Source organism: Dasypus novemcinctus, chromosome 3, assembly GCF_030445035.2.
Source record: "Dasypus novemcinctus isolate mDasNov1 chromosome 3, mDasNov1.1.hap2, whole genome shotgun sequence".
NCBI classification, from domain to species: Eukaryota; Metazoa; Chordata; class Mammalia; order Cingulata; family Dasypodidae; genus Dasypus; species Dasypus novemcinctus.
The window spans coordinates 33,139,808-33,161,205 of NC_080675.1; the positions used below are offsets into that span (position 1 = coordinate 33,139,808).

The 21,398-nt window shown below is 44.9% G+C and overlaps 1 protein-coding gene across 1 annotated transcript; it reads right to left on the reverse strand.

Annotated features, from left to right (window-relative positions):
* Positions 1-732: 732 nt before the first annotated feature.
* BATF (basic leucine zipper ATF-like transcription factor) lies at positions 733-21,101 on the reverse strand. The gene is made up of 3 exons (XM_004455183.4): positions 20,723-21,101; positions 18,344-18,448; positions 733-1,270 (listed from the first exon to the last, which is right to left on the reverse strand). The coding sequence occupies exons 1-3, from the start codon at positions 20,783-20,785 to the stop codon at positions 1,061-1,063; spliced, it is 378 nt and encodes a 125-aa protein (XP_004455240.1). The 5' UTR covers positions 20,786-21,101; the 3' UTR covers positions 733-1,060.
* Positions 21,102-21,398: the final 297 nt, after the last annotated feature.

Consider the following 21,398-nt stretch of genomic DNA (forward strand, 5'->3'; position numbering starts at 1 on the left):
TGGAGCACCCTGGTTTCAGGTTCGGCCCAAACTGAGGAACATGAAGCCCAGAAGATGCTCCCTTGACCACTGCTGCCCTCAATCTGGGCTCAAAATGGCAGCCTGTGGAGCCTCCCCGTGACAGGCAAAGTGGTGTGTGCCTTGTCACTGCTTCTCAAGGGAGGTCGAGACTTGAGGGGAACACGTCGGCCCACTGGCAGGAAAGTCCCCACGGAAATATGTACGCTGCCTGTGGCCCCTGGAGAGCGCTGCCCTCAAGGCGAGGCGTCGGCGTCGTGTTACAGCCCACTCTGTCCCGCACCCGGCATGGTCGAGGGCCAGCTGTCTGGAGGGAGCCAGGTCGCTGGCGATGTGTGGCTGTAGGAGTGGAGAGGAGAGTAGCGACCTGACTTACATTTCACCGCGTGACAGCTTACGCCGGTCCTTCTCCCTGTCTAGAGAACACCTGCCTACGATCCAGAAAGCCTGAGGCAATGAGGAATGCCAGGTGGGAGTGTGTGGGGAAGTCATTTGGGGAGGAAAATAAAACGTCTAGAGGGAGAATTAAAGATGTGAGAGGAGAAAAACCCCATTTCCTCAAGTAGATTAACAAACCGTGGAAAAGAAGAGGCATTAGCAGAGTCTAGACAGTTCTTCAAGGGTCCTGATGACCAAGAACCGAAGATGGTATCAACACCACAGTAATTTAGGGTTTCATGAGACAGTGCAAAAGAGGGAAAATGTCCTGCTGGCTTGGCTTCTTTTCAAACATTTATTTAGAAAAATAATCCTTCCCTGCCCTCCTCCCTGTGTACCAGAGAACTTGGATGCCATGCTTGGGCTCCCACCCCCGTGGGGGTCCAGCGGCCCTGGGCCGGCTGCCACGCGGCTGGGAAGGCCTCATCTCCAGCCTCTATAGTCCTTGTGTTCAGCCTTGTCCAGCCTCCCCCTCTGGGTCTCCAGATGGAGGGAGGGCTCCGAGGGACGAGGGCCACCTGGCCACAGTCTGTGTGTCCCTTCTGAGGCCCGTCCTGAGGCCAGCTGGTGCTGGGGGCTCTGCTCTCCCCCTCCTCTGGGAGGCTCAGGGCTGAAAGCGCGGGGAGCTGACGTGAGGCTGGTGGAAGGCGTGGGTGCTGTATACCACCTCAGGGGGCGAGGGCGTGCTGGTGGCCAGCACCGAGCACAGGGGCTCGTGGCTGCTCAGCACCGACGTGAAGTACTTCATCTCCTCTGTGAGCTGCTTGATCTCCTTGCGCAGAGCTGCGTTCTGTTTCTCCAGGTCTTCGCTTTCCTGTGAGGGGGAGGGGTGGAGATTAATGTCAGGGAAGGCAGCCAGGGGAAGGGAGCAGGGGTAAGCCTGAGTTAAGTTTTCACTAGCACAGCCATGGAGAAAAGCAATGGGAAAAATTGCCTGCACAGGTACATGCCTATGTGCATATAAATGTGTGTGCAGGCATGGGTGCAACTGTACAAGCACGTGTGTGTGCATGTGCATGCATAGATATTAGGCTGAACCGTTTGAAATTGCTGATATTTGTGTTGGCTTGTGCAATGGCAATTTCACATGGTTGAACCGAATGTATGTGTGAATGCCTGTGTGAATTTGAGTGTGTGTGCTCCTTTGTGAGCCTGGGTCTCTGAGTGAGTACGTGAGATGGGAGTGGCACGAGTATGTCAGGGGAAACTGGTTGGCAGGCCAGGGCCAGGAAAAATGGGAAGCCATTTGTTAGAACAACTTATGCTAATTTCACTCCTTTCTATTCTATGTTATACCATGTGTTTGCCATATGTTACTAGTATTTGTGTTTAATCTTGCGAAAGGAGTCTATGGTTAACGGTTTCCCTCACCCAGATTCAAGAACATGTAGAGCCTTTATAAATATTAAATGGTCCATCATAGTTTTGGTTACATAAGTGAATATCCTTGTTCTTAGAAAATGTACATCAAGGTATTAAGTGTTCAAAAGCCTCATGTATACAGTCTACCCTCAAATGTTTAGAAAATAGGTAAATCAGTGGACAATGGACAGATAGAGGGATGGCTGCGTGGATGGATAGAGAGAATGATAAAGCATATGTGGCAAAATGCTAAAAGGTGGTGGATCTGAGCATCTGGGTTTGGGATATATTGGAGTTCTCCCTATGGGTTTTGTATTATTTTTGCAATCTTGCAGGTTTGAAACTATTTCAAAATAAAAAGCAAAATAAAAAATAGTAATCCTCTGCAGTGTTCTATTCTGCTCCATTTTGCTTACCCAAGGGCCTATTTACAGTCCCCTACGTGGTACCCAAGGTGCGCTTTCATTTTTCAGAAATACCTTTCTTCTCTGGCTTGGGGGAACCATCAGAGACATGCTAATTGGAAAAACTCACTGCAAGGAGCACTGGTTACTGATCACATCATTAACTCATCAACGATTATACTCTGATAACTACCTTTTACTGAAAAACAATTTCACCATCAGAAAGCCAGGGGAAGGGCATTCCAATGTGATTTTTTTTTTTTTTTTTTTAGATACTGGGCCAGGGACTGAACCTGGGACATCCTATGTGGGAAATTGGCGCTCAACCACTGAGCCACACCAGCTCCCCTGAGTTGGCTTTTTTGGTCTGTTTGCTTGTTGTTTGTTTTTTTGTTTTCAAGAAGCACTAGGAACCGAACCTAGGACCTCCCATGTGGGAAGCAGGAGGCCCAACCACCTGAGCTACATCTGCTCCCCTCCAATGTGATTTTAAGTTTCACATTCCTCGATTCAATTAATCAGACCTTTGTTAATCATTGATACCTATAGAGGAGGGACAAATGACTCTGAAATTGCAAATAAATTACATTTCAGTTCAAAAAGCAACCTAACGATTGGAGACTAGGTCTTATTTTTCTAATTCTATTTAGTTTAGATCAGATTTCCCAAACTTGCCATATCATTAGAATTAATCTGAGGGCTTGTTAAAAAATACAGCTTCAGGCCCTTCCCCTAGAGATTGGAATTCAGTGGATTTGGAATTGGGGGTCAAGTCTGGGAGTCTGAATTTTTAACAAGTGCCCCAGGTCATTCTAATAATCACACAAGTTTGAAAACACCAGATAAAAATGATATTAAATTTGTTTTCACTATTCCAGCCCTTACTTAACTGCCTCATTTGTTAAGGGTGCAATGCCTGGAACATATTATGAACTCAAATGTTTGTTGGTTGACTTATGATATCAAATGCTGGCACTAGAAATCAGCCCAAAAATATGGTAGGCAGTGAGAGGATGTAAGTTAACTCAACATTTGTAATTAACTCCAAATAATCCTTCAGGAGAATGAGCTACAGGCTAATGCGATTTGTCAGTTACAGTGCCAATTGCTCAAACCCATGCACCCAGGGCAGGGATAGGGGGTGTGTGTGTCCTTTATTAAGTGATGGAGCAGCTTACGCCGGTGGCCTAACTCATCAAGCCAGCCTCCATCTCTTTGTGAAAGACAGATATGAGCATCGTTAGCCTCAGTTGGGCATTTCCTGCGTGTGGCTCTGAGCCAGAAAATGTGCCTCCATCAGTACAAATGAGCTGATACCATGAGCCCCAGCCAGGATGGTGATGGTGGAGTCAGAGGCCCTGGCCGCCCATTCATTTTACCACCGACTGTTTCCTGGGTTTCCTGGCACATCCCTGATAGAGGAGGGCATCCCCTCTTTACCGAAAGGCAAGATACAGCAACAGGATGAGACTGGGGGGTTGTTGGTAAGACGGGAACTGAAGGCCAGGAGTCCTCTCCCCTTCCTCTAGCCTTTTCCTCACCCCCTCTGAGAGTTTCCACCCGTGGCAACATTTACTGTAAACTCTGTACTGCGAAAAGCCCGGGCAAACCCCGCGGCTGAAGGGAGGGGCTGGGGTAGGCGGGCCGCAGGGACCGCTCTGACCTTCTCCCCGCCTAGGGGCAGGCCCAGCTTTCGGGAAGTGACAGCAGATCCTTCCTTCCTCCTGGGGCTCAAAGGTAGCTGCTGGTCTCCCTGCAGCTTTCTCACCTCCCCCCTCCCCTTCCCGCCCAGCAGATCCCAGAGCTTTAGGAAGGGTTCGGTAACCGCTGCCGCCTTTACCCAGAAAACCACCTGTGACAGAAAACGTGTCTTTACCTTGGGAGGCAAGAGGGCTTGCGCCCCAGAGAAACCAGCGCTGCCAGCCCGGAGGCCGTGCAGCTAGCCACGCATTGACGAGAGAAAGGGTTTGACTTCCCTTGTGGGAGGAAGTGGCTGACCTGGGGCCTCTTTCCTCCGCATCCCCACCGACCCTTGCTCAGTCTACTTCTGACCCTCCTCAGACCGCCGTGCCCTGGAAAGCCGTTCCCACAGCTGTTGGAGGGACAACTGGCATAGCCACCGGGGGAGCAGCTGTTGATCCAGAGGTACAAAGGTCACTCCTGACCTCCCGACAGAGGCTGGAGACTTACAGCCCAGTGAGGCGGAAGAGGCAAGGAAGGCTTGGGAAGGAAATTTCAGCTTCTAGCTTGCATGTCTTCAGCTGGTACTGAGGGAAGGGGGCTGAGCCTGCATTTGAGCATCCGTGTACCCTGCTTTCTGCTTTTGGGGTCCACGTCTTACAAGGCTCCTCGTAAGAACACTCTGGGGTGCACCTGAAAGGCAGGTGTTACCACCATCCTTATGAGAGATGAGGCCAACTGAGGCCTTGAGATAAACCTACAGACCCTCTCCCCCCACCTCCCCAATGAACATATGCTGGTGGCAGCTACTGCTGGGAGAAAGGGATGTAGAAATCACCTCAAGAGATTTGCTTTCTCAGAGGTCCAGAACCTCTGAGTGATCGATCCAAAGCCCCACGGCCAGGCAGGGGCAGAGCAGGCCTTGGGTCGAGGTCTTCCCACCCTCAGTCCTGTGCTCCTTCTATCATATCTGGCTGCTTCCCCCAGAGACTGTCACTGAGGGGCCCAAGGTCTCCAGAGATCACTAAGATCTCGGGTGTCTGGTTGTCTCTCAAGAGAAAACCCGGTCTTCAGACTCAACCCAGGAACCCTAGTCCTTCTCAGTCATCCCCATCTCATAGCTGATGGGCCATCTGCCTCCTGAGCTGAGTGGGAGGCACTCACCTGTCCGGCTAGCTGAAAGAGGCGAACTCGAGGCCAGACAGGAGGCGGGTGCTGTCAGCAATAACTGGGGCCCGGTGTCCTGGTCCTGTCCTGGCTGGGTGACCCTCAGTGTGTCACTCTCTCTCTCTGAGCCCCAGTTGCCTCACCTTAAAACAGGAAGGCTGGACCAAGACAAGGATTCTAAACCTTGACCAGAAACGGGAATGCCCTAGAAAGCATCAACAGTCCAGATGCCTGGGTCCCACCTCACAGATTCAGACTAAATTGGCCGGAGTATGGCCTGGGCAAAGGGGTGTTAAGGAATTTCTGGGGAATTCTAATGTGAGCTCATATTACAAACCACAGGATTAAAAGATCCTCAAGTCCTCTCCAACTCTCAGAGTAATTCAGGTTTCAAATTGACTGCCTGAGTATATTAGCAAACTAGGGTCTCTAACTCTCACCTGTAGGGAAGGTGCATGTGTGTGTTCGGGGAGTAGACTCAATTTATATGAGAAAGATGAGCAGAAACCAAATTCTAAAGATAAAAGCCTAGTTTAACTTAATAACTAATATTTATTGAACACTTACTTGTACTTTTAAGTATTGTGAATATCTTTTTATTTAATCTTCACAACAGCCCTGTGTTGTAGATACTATTATCCCCTTTTTACAGAAGAGGAAACTAAGGTACAGAGAAGTTCAATAATTTGCTGAAGTTCACACAGCTTGTAAGTGGTAGCACCAGTCTTTGACATGAGGCAGTCTAGCTTCAGTATCTGTGTCCACCATCCTCACTTACGTTTGAGGTCTGTTAAACCTTATGATTTATTATAAGCCTCAGGCTTGCTGGCTTTCCAATTTCATCTTCCCTCTTTTCCCACCTCAAGCAAATTTAGACACTAATTTTCATAATTCACCCTCACCTGTGGGGTCACCTGATGCCACCCCTACCATGAACCACAAGAAGCTTGGGGGTGGCTAAGGAGGAGGCTCCATGGGGGTGTGGGAACATTCGGGGAAATCCCCTCCTGGAGGGGCCAAGGAGGAGGTTACTCAAGGAGTTCTTGAACGGTGGGGAATCCCCAGGCAGTTCCCTTACCCCAAGCGACCAGTTGGGAGCAAGGCCTAGGAAGGGCTGGCATTTCCCAGCTGGACTCGGCTGGAGGCTCTGGCAGGGATTCTCCAGTCATTCTGACCAGAGCTTGGTCTTCTCACCAACTTGCGTTTAGTGCCTTGTCCTTCTCCTTGAATTTTCTAATCTCAGTTCCCAGCAGGGTAAAAATATTTCCCGTTGCGTTTCATCTTCAACAGAACGCACAGTCATTTATTGTGACCATTTATTTCCCTCCCACACTTAAATAAGAGAGTGGCATGCAGAGCTTATCCCTCATACCTAGATTTACGTTCAGTCTCCAGCAGTTACCAACCCTACCCACCAAACACAGACTGGAGGCGGAGCCTGCCATTCCTGGAAGAGCATGTGGTCTGAAAGGTAGAATACTTACCACACCAGGATGTGATCTATGCCTCTCTCTTCCACCATTCCCAGAACCATTAGCCCCAATGCCTGTTCCTCAGCCTCCAAGGAGAGAAATCACCAAACCACAGATCTTTGCAATGAATAAATAAGCACATCTGATTCTGAAGAAATCTTTACTTTCACTGAAGCTCTGGGACCATAGTGTGTTCATCATCGACTGATGTTCAGCCATCTCAGTCACGCCCTGTCTGGATTTTAGGGGTCAGAAATTGTCATCTCTTCCCTGGCTTTCAGGATTATGATTTTTATTGAACTCACATGTGAGAGACCCTAAAGGTTGGTGCACTCGGCATCCCTTCCACATGCTTTCTTCCTGCCTTTCTCTAGACAGACTGGGAAGAGATGCATTCAAATGCCTAGCTTCCCTTGCAGCTAGGTGTGGCCATGTGACAGATATCGGACAAATGAGTTGTGAGCAGAAGTGTGAGGCGGGGCTTCCTGGTCCCAGCTAAAATGGCAAAGCCTCTCAAGGATAAAGACTACCCTCTCTCAACACAAATTGATGCCTGGAGTTTCCACAACCATCCTGCAGCCTAGAAGTCTGCACAGAAAGAGAGAAGGAACCTGGTTCTTTGATGACATCTTTGCACTAGCCTTGGTCTATCCACTGCTAAACTTCTTGGTATGTGACAAAAATTAACCGTTACTTGTTGAAGCCTCCTTTTGATGGTTTTAAAATTACTAATAGCTGAATGCAATCCTGACCGATACCTCAAGTTAGACAGGTTATCACTAGCACACTAAAACAAGTAATAATGCCACCAACGTAAAAGTTTGAACTGCTTTTTATTTTTTTTAAAGCCAATTGGCCTTGAGAGAGTGTCCGGGCCTATCCCACATATAAGGGCCCCCAGTTCACTCCAAATATGTTTCCACATACATCTGCTAGTTTCAAGTTTGAAGGCTCACTGGTTCTCAACCCTGGCTGCACAGGGGACTCACCTGAAGAGTTTTAAAATGTCTTGGCTCCTGGACTTCACCCCCAAAATTCCAAATTTAAATGTTTTGGGGTGGGACTCATCAAGGGTTTTAAAATACTTCCCAGGTGAGCCCAGGGTGCAGCCATATTGAGAACCCTATTCGTAACTCATTCCTCTGCTATTAAAGAAGGAATACATTTTTTTAAAAGATGGGAGAACATTTCTACAAGCAAATGTCCATGTAAGGTAAAGTTCCTTACAATTATAGTTAGTGAGAGCAATATCAAATAGCTCAGCACAGTTCATTCTTATGATGGAAAGGCAAGAGGTAGGAGACCTATTAGCATCTCATTGTAACTATCAACTTAGCCACCCCTGACATGGCTCCAGGAGGGCAGGGACTGTGAGTGTCTTCACAGCTGTGTCCTCAGGGCTCAGGACAGTGCCTGGCCCACAGAGGTGTCCAGTAAAATCAGGTGGCTTGATTGCCAACTTGGAATTTGTAATAATTTACCAAAACCTGATTCCTAGGTATGAAGAAAGAGTCTACTTAGTAAATCCGTGATGTTTATGAAACATCTGACTCTAAGGGATATATTTGTTCATTATTTTAAAAATGGTTTCATTAAAGCAGTTGTAGGTTTACAGAAAAATCATGCAGATAGTACAGCATTCCCATGTACCACTCTACAAGGAATTATTTTTTTTAAAGGCCCAGGTCAAACCCCTGCCTAACAACACTTTTGCTCCCCAAACTGAAGCTGTGGGATGGGAGTACAGAATTACAAGGCTCTAACAAGAACTCTGCATGCAATTCCACTGGCTCAGGCTTGACCTTTCCTGTTCACACCAAATGAAGGAAATGTGACCAGCTTTGGTAAAAGGCCAAGCCAGGAAAGTAGTCTATGTTCTTAAATTTTTATAAACAGCTGGAAAGAAGGGCATGTGTTTTCATACATGATAATAAATCTGATCACCTCCTCTGACTGACTTATAGGAAAGGGCTAGGATCTCTGTATTAAACAAATGAGCCTGTCTAACCCTCACTCCAATGCAAAATACATTTAAAAAATACCATATTGCTTTGGTTCTTAGAATTGCTCTCTCATTTAAAACTTTCAAACAACCCAGTACAGTGCTATTGTTTCCCATTTTACAGCTCAAAAAATGTAGGTTCAGATAAGTCGCCTAGCCAGGATTTGAATTCATTTCATTGCCCCCACTCTGGGTCCTGCTCCCCCTACAGCCCAATGGCCTAAATCGGTGAGCTCCTCCTCACCCCTCACCAGTTCCAGCCCCACCAGGGGCCTTTCTGACCCTTGATTGGCCACACTCGGTCCAGCCTCAAGGCTCTGCTGCGAATCCCCTTCCCCAGAGCTTCCCAGGCTCCTCCTTGATTCATGTTTGAGCACAGATGTCTGGGCCTCAGAAAGACCTTCCCTGACCACTGTCCTCGTCCTTGTCCTTAGTCGCTCTCCACATTATACCATTCCATTTTCTTTGTAGCACTCTCAACTCTGTGAAATTAGAGTGTTCATTTCTTTGTCTTATTTTCCAATCCGACTACTAATTGAACACGCGATCCATGAAATCAGGGACTTGGCCTGTCTCGTCCACTGCTACAGTCCCAGTGCCTAGAACTAACAGTACCTGGCAGGTAGGAGGCCAAAAAAAATACTTTTGAGGGACTGATCATTTCTGCACATTATTAAATACTGAGTACCCAGAAAATAGTTTAGTTACGGGGACCTCAGGTGCAGGAAATTTCTTTTTGGCTCTCTCTGCTTGGCTTTGAATTTTATCACTATGCTTGAATTTTCATGAGAGCTCCAGGTCACCCACCTTGGGCCCCCTACATCTAGGGTAACCAGAAAATCCCAGTTACTGGGACAGTCCCAGACCACACCTGTTGCCCTGGTGTAATTTTTAATAGATGCTCCCTTTCACTCTCAAAAGTCTTCTCATTTGTAGGAAAAATTATAAGATCACCCTACCCAAACCTTACCCCCAAATTATAGCTGAATGGTATCTTTTCTGTCTTTGTCCTCCATTTCCCTTAGAGTACTCAATTCTTTATTTTCTTCAGTTTTTCTAAATTAAAGAAGTATAACTACATTAAAGATATTTTTAAAAATTAAAAACACCCAAGATCCTAGTCCCCTAACACAACCTTTCTTTTGTACATAAGTCTGTCTTGTCCTTGTTAACAAACACACATACTTAGTTTTATAAAATCTCAATCACAGCGCATACACAATATATATTTTGCTTTCTTTCATAACTTTGTTACATCTACATGGTCACCATAATTATTTTTAATGACTAAATCCCCAAATTGATGATCTACAATTTACTTTCGATATTGGACATTTAATATTGGACAGTTGGCTGTTAAAAAATAATGCTGCTATTGGGAAGCGGATGTGGCTTAAGCAATCGAACTCCCACCTACCACATGGGAGGTCCCAGGTTCAGTTTCCCATGCCGCCTAAAGAAGACCAGCAAGAGAGTGAGCTGACGCGGTGGGCTGCAGCAGCAAGCTGATGCAACAAAATGACGCAACAAGAGACACAAGGACAAAAACATAATAAGAGACGCAACAAAGCAGGGAGAGGAGGTGGCTCAAGCGATTAGGCTCCTTCCTCCCACATGGGAGGTCCCTGATTTGGTTCCTGGTGCCTCCTAAAAAGAAAGGAACACCAGCACAGCAAACAGACACAGCAAATGCTAACAACAAGGGCATGGGGAGAAATAAAATACATAAAATAAATCTTAAAAAAAAAATGCTGCAATGAACATCTTGATCTATATTGTTTTTGTTGTTGTTGTTCTGTTACTTGCTAGAAGAAATTCCTGGGAGGGAGATTACTGGGGCAAAGGATACAATCAGCCTTCCAGTCTGATTTTATAGCAATAACTAAGGGTTGTATAGGTTTATAACATCACCAGTTGTGCTAAAGATACTAAACTTCACCAGCATGTAGGTGTTATAGCTTTAAATAATGTATTTTTGCCAAGTAGCTTTATGAAGTTTTGTTAAGATCATTTTAATGTTATCAGTTATAATTTACTAAGGAGGAAGAACAACTTTCTATGTATCCATCACCTTAATGCTGTGTTTCTCAACCGGGGATTAATTTTATCCCCCCAGCCCTGCCCATCTAGCAGACATTCGGCAAGTCTGGGGGGTGGGTGGGGAATGGGTAGTGCCAGGGATGGAAAATGGGTAGAGGCCAAGGATGTTGTTTAATATTTTACAAAGCACAGGACAGCCTCACAAAAAAGAATTATCTGGCCGCAAATAGCAATAGTGCTGAGATTCAGAAACTCTCCCTTAGTTTGTATAGTTTTCACAATCAGATTAGAAAATGAGGTTATTTTCACTTGGGTAAGAAAAAGGTTATATAAGCTTTCTTTTCATAGCCTCTGCCCACTTATCTATTGGAATCTTAATATTTTTCTTAGAGATGATTTTTAGAGCATAAATATTAAATCTACATGTATTTAATTTGAAGCATTTATTGCCCCCAATCTGTCACTGGCTGTTTAAGTTTTAGGTTAAAACTATTTAAATCTTTTAGATAAAGGAACATTTAAACTTGAGCCCCATTAACCTTGGACTCTTTCTAGTCTCTTGCTGTCTGCTCAGGTTGCTAGAGATGAAGACTGTCTAGCTTGATTGGGTGTCCCAGTCAGTGGCTCATTCTGGATTTCGTCTTTGCAAAAGGGCAAGTGTTAGCAATACCACCTGCATAGCAAAGCTCTGTTAAGCAAATGGGTACAAAACAAAGCAGACTGGTGGGAAGGCAAGAGGCTTGGGTCTTTGGGTGGCCTTGAGAAAGGCATCAATGTCCTGCGTGGTCAAACGACAAGCCTAGAAGGTCTCTGAGTTTCCTCTTAATTCCATGATTCTATAAACAATGCGGTAGGACCATAACTACTGAAGCCCTCTCCATCAGCCACAATGGGAAACCCATGACAGGACCCTCTACAGAGTCTCCCACACCTTGAAGGGACCTTGTTCTGTAGGCCCAGCCCATGCCCACTAGAAAGCAAGAGACCAGACTGAGTCCTACAGAGGAGACAAAGAAAAGAAAAGTCCCGAGCAGTTTGAACAGGGCCTCTTTGGTGGGACTCTCCCAATTCCTCTCAAGAGAAAGAAGTCTGGTTGCTGCTGAGGACAACTTCGTGAAGATGTTTGCTAAATGGGCAACCATCAGCTCCTGACCTGGGACTTGTAATCCTTTTCAGACAGACATCTTTATAAGGTCAAGACTTAACCGTTCTAGACCTACCATCAGTGGCTTTGCTGGGTGACCAAGAACAACAGTGCCGTTCTAAGGAGGGCCCACGAGGCTAGCACCTTTGTTGAGCTTCTCTTCCTCTATTACTCAGTTTTCTTCCTATTTTAAACACCTATTTTAAATACCTATCATCAGTAGGACAAGCAGTTAGGGGAGGTGAATCATCTTGAAATGTTTTTCGCCCTAAATGAAAATAGTATAATTTTTTATTCTGATTTTAAAATGATACACACTCATCATCATTTTTTTAAAAAGTACTGAAAAGTATGATGAATAAAGTAAACTACCCCAAAACTCAACCACTCAGAAATAACTCCCATTAGTATTTTGGTGAACATCCTTCCAGACATCTCTTTATCTATGAAAGAGTGCGCATGTTTTATATTAGTAAATTATTCAGACTCTCTGTAATTTTTTTCACTCAGCATTATGTCATCTGTATCTTTCCATGTTGATTAATACAGAGCTACATGGTTATTTTTAATGCCAGCATAAAATTCTATTATATAACTGTATCATAACATGCTTACCCTCTTATTGCTGGATACCTGTCCAATTTAATAGCACTGATAAAAGTGTTTGCTGCTTACAGATAATAATACCTTGAACAACCTGGTGGATCCCTTTCCCCCCAAACACTCATAAGTGGAATTTCTGGGTCAAAGGGCATCCTCAGGTAAACCGTTCATAATTATTGCTTTACAGCCTTCTAGAAAAGTGGTTTCAACTGACATCCTTGATACATTGCACAGAGACTACTTTCTTGAACGGGCCTAATGATGGAGTGAAAGTGTGAATTTTGAAGGGTATTGCTTAGAGAGCAGAAAACTAAATTCAGGAAGAGATTCAAGCAGGGTATGATCTAGGGAAGATGGGTTCACCCTCAGGGAGTCCAAGGAAAGAAGCAGTATCGGTCCAGTCCAGTGGTTAGGAAAACGGGTTCAGAAGTTAGATAGCTTGTAACTGTGACAGGGGACATGTTATTTAACCCACTACAAGGTTTTTAAAAATAGGTTATTGTGCAGATGCTGCATGTGGAGCACTTAACACAGGACCTGGGATACAGTCATGTGCCCTTTTGATTTTTTTTTAAAGGAATTCATAGCACTAGGGGTATAACAGATGTACCTATTCCTCTGGCGATTCCACTTACCTTACACTCAAACTCTTTTGGGCAATCCTTTTTTTTTAAAAAACCTATGATTTCTCTTTGCCAATAAACTGTACTGCATGGTTTAACTAGGTCTCCCAGAGAGAGGAAAAGAACTCCGGGAGCGTAAAAAGACCCTAAGCAGGCTTCTCCCCCAGGCCTTGCCGGATGGCCAAGAACAGCAGTGCCGTTTTAAGGGGGGCCCACAAGGCTAGCACCTTTGCTGAACTTCTCTTCCTCTATTACTCAGTTTTCTTTCTATTTTAAATACCTAGTTTTTCGTAGCATTAGCTCAAGGCTTTGTTTCACGCATAACTTACATGTATGCCTGTTATGTGGAATGTTGAACATACACTCTGGAACCTGTAAATCTCTTAGAAAAACAGAAGACCTGGTGCCATCCCTAAGTAGGCACTCGGGATCTCCCACCCCCATCTAAGGGAATACCCAAATTCCCAGCTCTCGAATTTGGCCCTGTTACTCTAACTCACTTCCGGTTCTTTCCTGGAGGTCAGATCTGCCTTGCCAAAAGCACAGCTTGAGCTAACATCGCTGCCCTCACCTCCTCCACCTCCCCGCCTCCGCCCCATCCCCTCCACTTTGAGCTTTCTCGTGAATAAAGCTTCGCAACTGATCTCGATACTCTTTCCCACTGACCCTGGAACTGACTCAAAATCCACCCTGCTGCAAGGCTCCAGAGAGCCACTACAATCAGCCAGGTTTTGTCGCACAGAATGAAACATTTTGCCTTCCCTTACAGTGGCTCACCCCATCCTGAGGGCCCTAGGATCACTCAGATCCCAAAGACAGCCGGTTCTCCCCAAGAACTAAGATATTTATGTAGGACGCCAAGGGATAAAAGGTCACAAGGGTAGAAATCATCCTAATGCATGTGTAGTAAAAGATGAATGTTGGGAACTTAAATATCTATATTATCAAAATGGGAGCATATAAGAAAGTCCAGACTGCATAAAAAGGTAGGGAGCTGATGTGGTTCAGTGATTGAGTGTCGGCTTCCCACATAAGAGGTCCTGGGTTCAATCCCTGACCCCAATACCTCAACAACAACAAAAAAAAAAGTTAAAAAAACCCACAAAAAGCAAAGCGAAGTATCTCTGTCCTGCTATAGACCTCCAGTCCTAAATATCATTATAAATATGATAAATTAATATCATTAACATTTTTAGCCATCCTAACTAAAAATTCGTATTTATACATTTATGCATGTGTATTTACATTTTCCCTTTTATTAAAAACAAATGGGAGGGGAGTATAATTAGCTCAAGTGGTTGAGCACCATGTATGAAGTCTGAGGTTCAATTCCCAGGACCTCCTAAATAAACACAAACAAGCAAATGAAAAAATCAACTCTCAGTAGTGAGTGGATGTAGCTCAGAGACTGAGAGCCTGCTTCCCATGTACAAGGTCCTGGGTTCAATCTCTGGAACCTTCTTTTAAAAAAATGGGAGCAAACTATGCATCATATTCATTGCCTATGAATAGGAAACTTGATAATCTTTCCAGGTTAGACCACTCAGATGTAACACATTCTTTCTAACAGAGAAACTGTAATTTATAAATTATAAATTATAATTAAACTATAATTTTAAAAAACCAGTCCTAACTGATGGGCATTTAACTTGCTTCCACTCTTTGCTATAACAAACAATGTAGCAATGAATATTTCTACATGTGCATAATTGTATAATCTGTGGATGTTTGTGAGTAGATTCCCAGAAACAAAATGGCTAAGTCACAGGGTATGTACACTTATAATTTGGATGGACATGATCAAATTGCCCTCTAAAGGGGTTGGACTGATTTACACTCCCACTGGTAGTGCATGATGGTGCCTTGGCAATATCGCGTATTAGCAATATTTTACATCTTTGCCAATCTGGCACAGTCTCTCACTGTTGCTTTAATTAGCATTTTCCTAAGTGAGGTCTAGCATCTGTTCACATATCTATTTGCCATCTATTTTTCTCTTTCTGTAAATTGCCTATTCGTAATCATTGTTCATTTGCAGGGGGGTTGTTAATCATTTTCTTATTTGTAAGAGCTCTCACATATTAAGTAAACACGCCTTTTTTGGGACATTGTGTTGAAGGTATTTTTCTCACTCTGTCAGTTGACTTTGATTTTGTATATTAGTATTTGGGGATGTATAGAAAATTCTACTTTTTATGTACACATAATGTATGTCAACCTTTTCTCTTACGCTTTTAAGGGTTTGTATTTTATTTGGAAAGATTTCTTCCTTCTAAGATAAAAAATTTTAATACTCATGATTTTTCAAATATCTTTAGTTTTAATCTTTACATTTAATCTCTGTGTACTGTAAGAAATGAAAGATCCAGCCTCCACCCCCAAAAGGCTAACAGATTGTTCCTACTCCATTTACTGAATAATTCAGCTTTTTCTCAATGATTTGAAAGGCCATCCTAGTCATTCTGCATTTGTTCTTGGGTCTTAAGAATTGATATATGATTTGAGCCTTAAAATTTGACTTAGGACTTGGATCTATTTCTGTATTCTATTCTGTCCAGTGTTCTGTCTTTTCTAAATTGTTTGATTTCTATACTTTTATTCATTTTAATATCTTATTTAGCTAATCTTCACTTGTTACCCTTCTGCTTTAGAATTTTCCTGGCAATTCTCACATTCTTCTTTTTCCATAGGAACTTAGAATAGCTAATCTAGTTCTCCCCAAGTCCCAGAAAATCCTATTGGCTCTTTATTGAAATAATATTAAAAATTTTAGATTAATTTAAGGAAAATTGTTGTCTTTATATCGGGTATACCTTTCCATTTATTTAAACCTTTTAAAAAACCACTTAGGATAATTTTAAATATTTTTTTTTAATTAGGCCCTGCATATTTTCTGTTAAATTTATTTCTGAATATCCTTCCTTCCTTCCTTCCATTTGTTGTTGTTATTGATGTGGCTGGTATTATAAATAGGATCTTTCCTGCCATTAAATTTTCTGATTGGTGTGGTTAGTATATGAGAAAGCTATTACTTTACATATTAATGCTGTATTAATTTATAATAGTTTTTTAGCAGATTATCTTGGATCCACTTATTAGTTACTGGTAGCTTTCAGAAATGAATTGGTCCAGATACGTCTTTCTTCTTCTTAATCAAGGGCTTTACTTTGCTAATAGACCCTGTAGATGTCTGTGCATCCCCCTAATTTTTTTTTTTAATAGTTGAAGTATGATGGGTGCTTGTGTGAGACCAAAGGAGAATTAAAACAGAGAGATGCGTCCTATGGCTATGTCCTACGTCCTAGACCAGAGAATAGTCCCAGAGCCCCAGCCTGTGAAGCCGAGCATGGAAAGGAGTCAAGGACAAACCAAACTCAACCCAAGAACACTGGCGGTAAACCAAAAGATTCTCTACCTGAATCACCAACATGATCAAGGGACAGCGGGGAAGTCGGGTGATTATCGTCTGAGAGGAAAAGGACATTTCAGACCACAGCCAAACCCTCTGATAGGATAGCGGCAAGTTTACGTGTTGTTGCCAAAAGTGGCTACCAAGAGACCTAAGGTGCATCTACTGCAATTCCCTCGTTGATTCGTAAACTCTGAGGTGACCCGCTCGCTAGGCAAAAAGTAAAGACCAACACTACAGTGCTCGAAAGACGGGGTAAGGAAGGAGTTTGTGTTTAGGTTGGGGAAGATGGCAACAGTCCAGAGATGGAGGCTGGGGGTGCGGTGACGATCCACCGAGTTCACGGCTGGGACCCCAAGCCCCAGAGATCATCACCAGAGAGGCACAATGATGAGCTAAATGTTTCTTACAGAGAGAGACAGCTGAGTCAGAGCTGAAAACCCCACCAGGCCAAAGAGAAATGTCACCCTCATCGGTATGCCCTCAAGGGGTTGAATGAAGACCGGGGGCTCAGGTCAAGAGGGTGCAGATTAGAATGTCAGGAAAGAGGGAGTTTTCCACCTCTACAAGTGGCCAGCCATACGTTGGGAACCATTTGCTGGTGGTGGGCTAGAGTGTCTCAAGCACCAAAAGTGTTTTCTGAACTTGTCAGCGTTTAAGAAATCTTTCAACCCTGAGATTCTGTGATTACAAAAAAAAAAAAGGATGCAATCTTAGTTGTGATTATTTATCTTGCTTCTTATACTAATAACATATTATTACTACACTTAAGGTTTTTGAGTACTGACCATATGCCAGGCACTGCATTAAGCTCTTCATATGTACTGTATCTATGAGGTAGTTACTGTCATTTTGCATGTTATAGGTAAGGAAACTGAGTCTAAGAAAGAGCAAGAACATCTCTGAGGTTGGTCACACAGATGGAAAACAGCAGAGCCAGGATTCGAACCCTGTCCATTTGACTGCAGAGCTGCTGAGCTCTCTTTAGCATCTCCCCATTTTCTTTTTTTTAAATATTACAAATGTATAAAGCATGAAAGAATTTGCCAATCTCAGTATACTGTGTACCTGAACGAAAAGGATTTTCCTTTTTCATTTTTGTTTGCCCCAAAGAATACTGAATCAGACTCAGAGAGAGACAAAGTGAGCTATCATAGATTTTTAAGGCAAAAATTGAAACCAAAGTGTTGAGATCCTAAGCCATAATGAAATCCTGGAAAACACATAAGTAGCGGGGCCACCAACAACTTAACTTTTCGACTGTTAATCGCAAGTTAACAGAGAGAAGTACGGACTTGGTGTTTGTTCATTCTTTTTTTCAATTCAACAAATGTTTATGGACTTAAAACTATGTTAGACTGCAAGGGAACGTATGCTGAAGACACTTCACATAAAATACAAATATCCAATGAGACATGTTGCTGCAATCTGCTCTCTGCTTCCTTAAAAAGCTAAACTGCAGTCTAGGACCCTCAGAGGATAGCGTGTGTTTTTTTGTTTTGTTTTTCTTCTAAAACCTCATTTATTCTTGGAAAGGTTAAAATAGCTTGGCCACGCTGATTTTTCCAATAAGTACAAGCTTGTTCATTTTGGGTACCAATTGTGTTTTTACAGCAAATTTGCATGTTCACCATTGAAATGAATCGCTAGGACCCTTGAGGTCGGGGAACGTTTCAGGAGGAAGGACAGGGGCGTTGCTAGAGGATGGGATGAAGAGATGGAACAGGAAGGAACCCGTGAAGTCGGGGTCTGTAGAACAAGAACCGTATTAGGGGGCAGAGTGAAGAGAAGGGGACGGAGGCGCATTCCTTCCCAGTAGACTCCGAGGGGAGGCTCTCCGCCCCTATCCAACCCCTCCGCCCTCACCCTCCAGGACCTCTCCCCACCTACACATCCTCACCCAGGCAGGACCAAGGCCATGGCCACGGACGGTGGGGAGCAAAGCCCAGGGCTGGCGAGGAAGTACAGCCTGACCACTCACCAAGTGCAGGGTGTCTGCTTTCTGTGTTTGCCTCTGTCGGCTCTTCTGGGCAGCAATGCGATTTTTTTCCCTTCTCTGAACTTTTCTCACATCATCGGAGGAGTCCTGGGAAGCAGAGATCACGAAAATTGGATGAGCTCACTCCCCTCTTCTCAGTTAAAGCAGGCTCTCACGGTGTTTGCTATCCATCCATCCATCCATATCCTCATTTCTCCATCCATCCATTCGCCATCCATCCATCCATCCACCCCTTTTTACCAAAATTGTGCACCCAAATGAGATTTCTTCCCCACCCCCTGCTATGCTCCCTCGGGTTGTGTGACTTTTTTTTTTTTTGCCAAAAGCTACAGGAAGAGAACAAGAGAACTTGAGGCCTCAATGGGGCTGTGTTTAGGCAAAAAATGGTTAAGGCAATGAATGTGTTTATGTCACCTCTCCTCCTCTTCGAAGCTGCAGCGCTCCTACCCTCTCGCTTTTTTTGGTACAGAGCCTTCTTGCTGCTTTGCTGCTTTTTTTTTCTCTCTCTCTCTCAAATCTTTCAGAGCACCTAAAATGTACCAGCCTCTGTGCAACTGCTTTTTCAGAGGTGATCTTGTTTGATTCCCCAGTTCTGCGCAGTCGGTATTGTTATCCCCACTTTATGTGAGGACACTGAGGCTCAGCGGGGTTGCCCAAGAGCCCACAGTGACCTGGGAGTTAGGTCCTCTGCCTCTGAGCGTGGTGCCATTCCCAGACATGCCCACTCCACACCCCGCGCAGGCTGTCCTGCAGGTGGCCTTCTGCTGCTGCCTGGGCTGAGGTCCCCACCGCAGGTCTGCCTCCCCTGCATTATGCCCAGAACCTTTATATCACCCATGGCCCTGGTGACTTTGATGGTGGAGATTTGCCAACCATGGCAGGTAGTGGATGGATGTTGGGAGGACAAGGGGAGGACATTTGGGTGTTCCTCTGATTACACCCTATAAATGAGCCTGTCCTTTGCATGGGCAGAGAGGTTTCCAACAGGTGCTGCTGGAGGAGTGTGGGAGTCTGTGTGAAACCCTTCTGCACTCCTCCCTGCCCTGCTCCCTCTCACATCCACACCCCCTCCCTGTGTCTTACCAATGTGTCCCATAATTCCAGGCCATCGAGATTGGGGGGCATTGGGTTAGAAGGAAGGACTCTTCCTCTAAAAGGCATGGGGTACCAGGTTACCATGGAAGTCAGGAGTAATTTCCTTCCTACGAAGAGTTCAGACTTCCAGACAGTCAGAGATACCCCAATACCATCTTGAGTAGAGGGCTGGACTATCTACAGGTTCCCATGCAGGTTTCTTCTACCCTGCTGTTCTTTCACTAGATATTTATGATAGATGCTATAGCACATGTTTCTATTCTTTTCTCTAAGCTGTAGCGTTTTGAAAGTCCTCCTAGGCATCTCTGCTAAGGATTGGATACAGTTGTTAAACCACAAAGATGGGAGTAGAAGATTTTAAGCCACTGATGAGTAAAAGGAGACCTTCCTATAGAGAGGGATGTCAAGGAGTGTGATGAAGAGAAAGCACCAGAAGCTGAGAGGCAAGCAGGATGCCACATTTGCTGGCAACCCTTAAGCTGAAAACTTTGGACTGTAAGTCACAGCCCAGGATCCAAATGCTCCTAGGATCCCAACCTCGATCTTTGTGGTTTCCCCAGGGTTGAGGTGAGTTACTAGTGAATGTCCCCAAGGAGTCTCCAGAACCACTTCCTGGTTTATTTCCTTCCTCCCATTCAGAAGCTACAAGAAAAGAGGTATTGCCCAAGGCTCAGCAAGCGCAAGGTTAGCTCAGGAACCTGTGCTAGCAACAGGCAATGCCCTAGCAGATCCTTCTGTGTTAGCCCAGGTTCCTCCAACTTCTTTTTGTTTGTTTGTTGTTTTGTTTTGTTTTTACTTTTCCCAGGTCCCTTTTCTCTCTTGCCCTATTGGCTGTCTCGTGGAGACTACATGTCTGGGATTTGGGTTGTGCATGCCAGCAATCCCATTTAATCCTCCTCCTCTCACTAGGAATCGATTCTCCCTTGGGGAAAGGTAGGCTCTTTGGTGTGAGAGAACAGAATTTTTTGACACTCATGTTCCTCTTTGCTTTCTAGAAAGCTTCATGGGGTGGGCGCCAAGGTGAGGAGGAGGTGAGGGGGACCATCAAGGAATGGAGAGGAAACCAGGCTTCGGCACAATGTCTGACAGGATAAGGGTCTCTGCCAGTATGTGTGGCTGATTTGCAAATACCCTGACTTAGGTCTAACGGAGTACAGAGGCCCTTACCCTCGTTCGCTCCAGGACAAGGAAGCCTGCCTCTCTCCTTCCCTTTCTGCCCCCCAGGAGATTCAGAAGGGAGGAGAGAGAGAGAAAGGAGGACCCTACCTGTTTGCCAGGGGGAGGAGAGCGGCTGAAGCTGGAGTCGCTGCTGTCGGAGCTGTGAGGCATGGCTGAAATCTTCCGGGCTCTAGCAGCCCCACGCGCCTCCGCGTTCTCTTGTCACCAGCTGGCCTCCCTTCCTGACGGCTCTGGGGCCACCAGCCCACCACCCTCCACAGGTCCCTCTGCCTGCCCTGCAGCCACCTCCGACCCCGGTGTCCTCCTCACTTGAGGGTGCAGAGGCACTGCTCCCCACACTGACATGTCGCTCGCTTAGGGGCTCGCTCGCTGGCTCTTGTGGTTTCTGGTAACTCACGCTGGAAGTCACATGGGCGGAAACTCAAACAAGTTAGAAGTTAATTTGAGAGAAAATACATATCTGGGAAAAGACCCACAGAATTATATGAAAGAAACACGCGCACACACACACACATACCACACACACACACACACACACACACACACAAAACCCCAGATACCTTCCGGCAGTTTGAACAGCAGAGCAGCTCTGTTCAATTGATAAAGAGAAAAGAGAAAAACAGCCAGGGAGGGAAAATCCCCAGCCAGAATTAGCAAGTCAGACTTTCCTCAACATGGGCAGAAAGGAAAGGACAACAGGGAAAGAGTTTCCATTGCCACACAACTTGATTTTTAAACCAAAATAAAACAACGAGACCGGGAT

Coding starts and splice junctions, on each gene's coding strand:
- BATF (XM_004455183.4), bottom strand. CDS start 20,785: ATGCCTCACAGCTCCGACAGCAGCGACTCCAGCTTCAGCCGCTCTCCT. Junction 18,449..20,722: donor CTCCTCCCCCTGGCAAACAG/GTAGGGTCCTCC, acceptor TCTGCTTCCCAG/GACTCCTCCGATGATGTGAG. Junction 1,271..18,343: donor AAGCAGACACCCTGCACTTG/GTGAGTGGTCAG, acceptor TCCCCCTCACAG/GAAAGCGAAGACCTGGAGAA.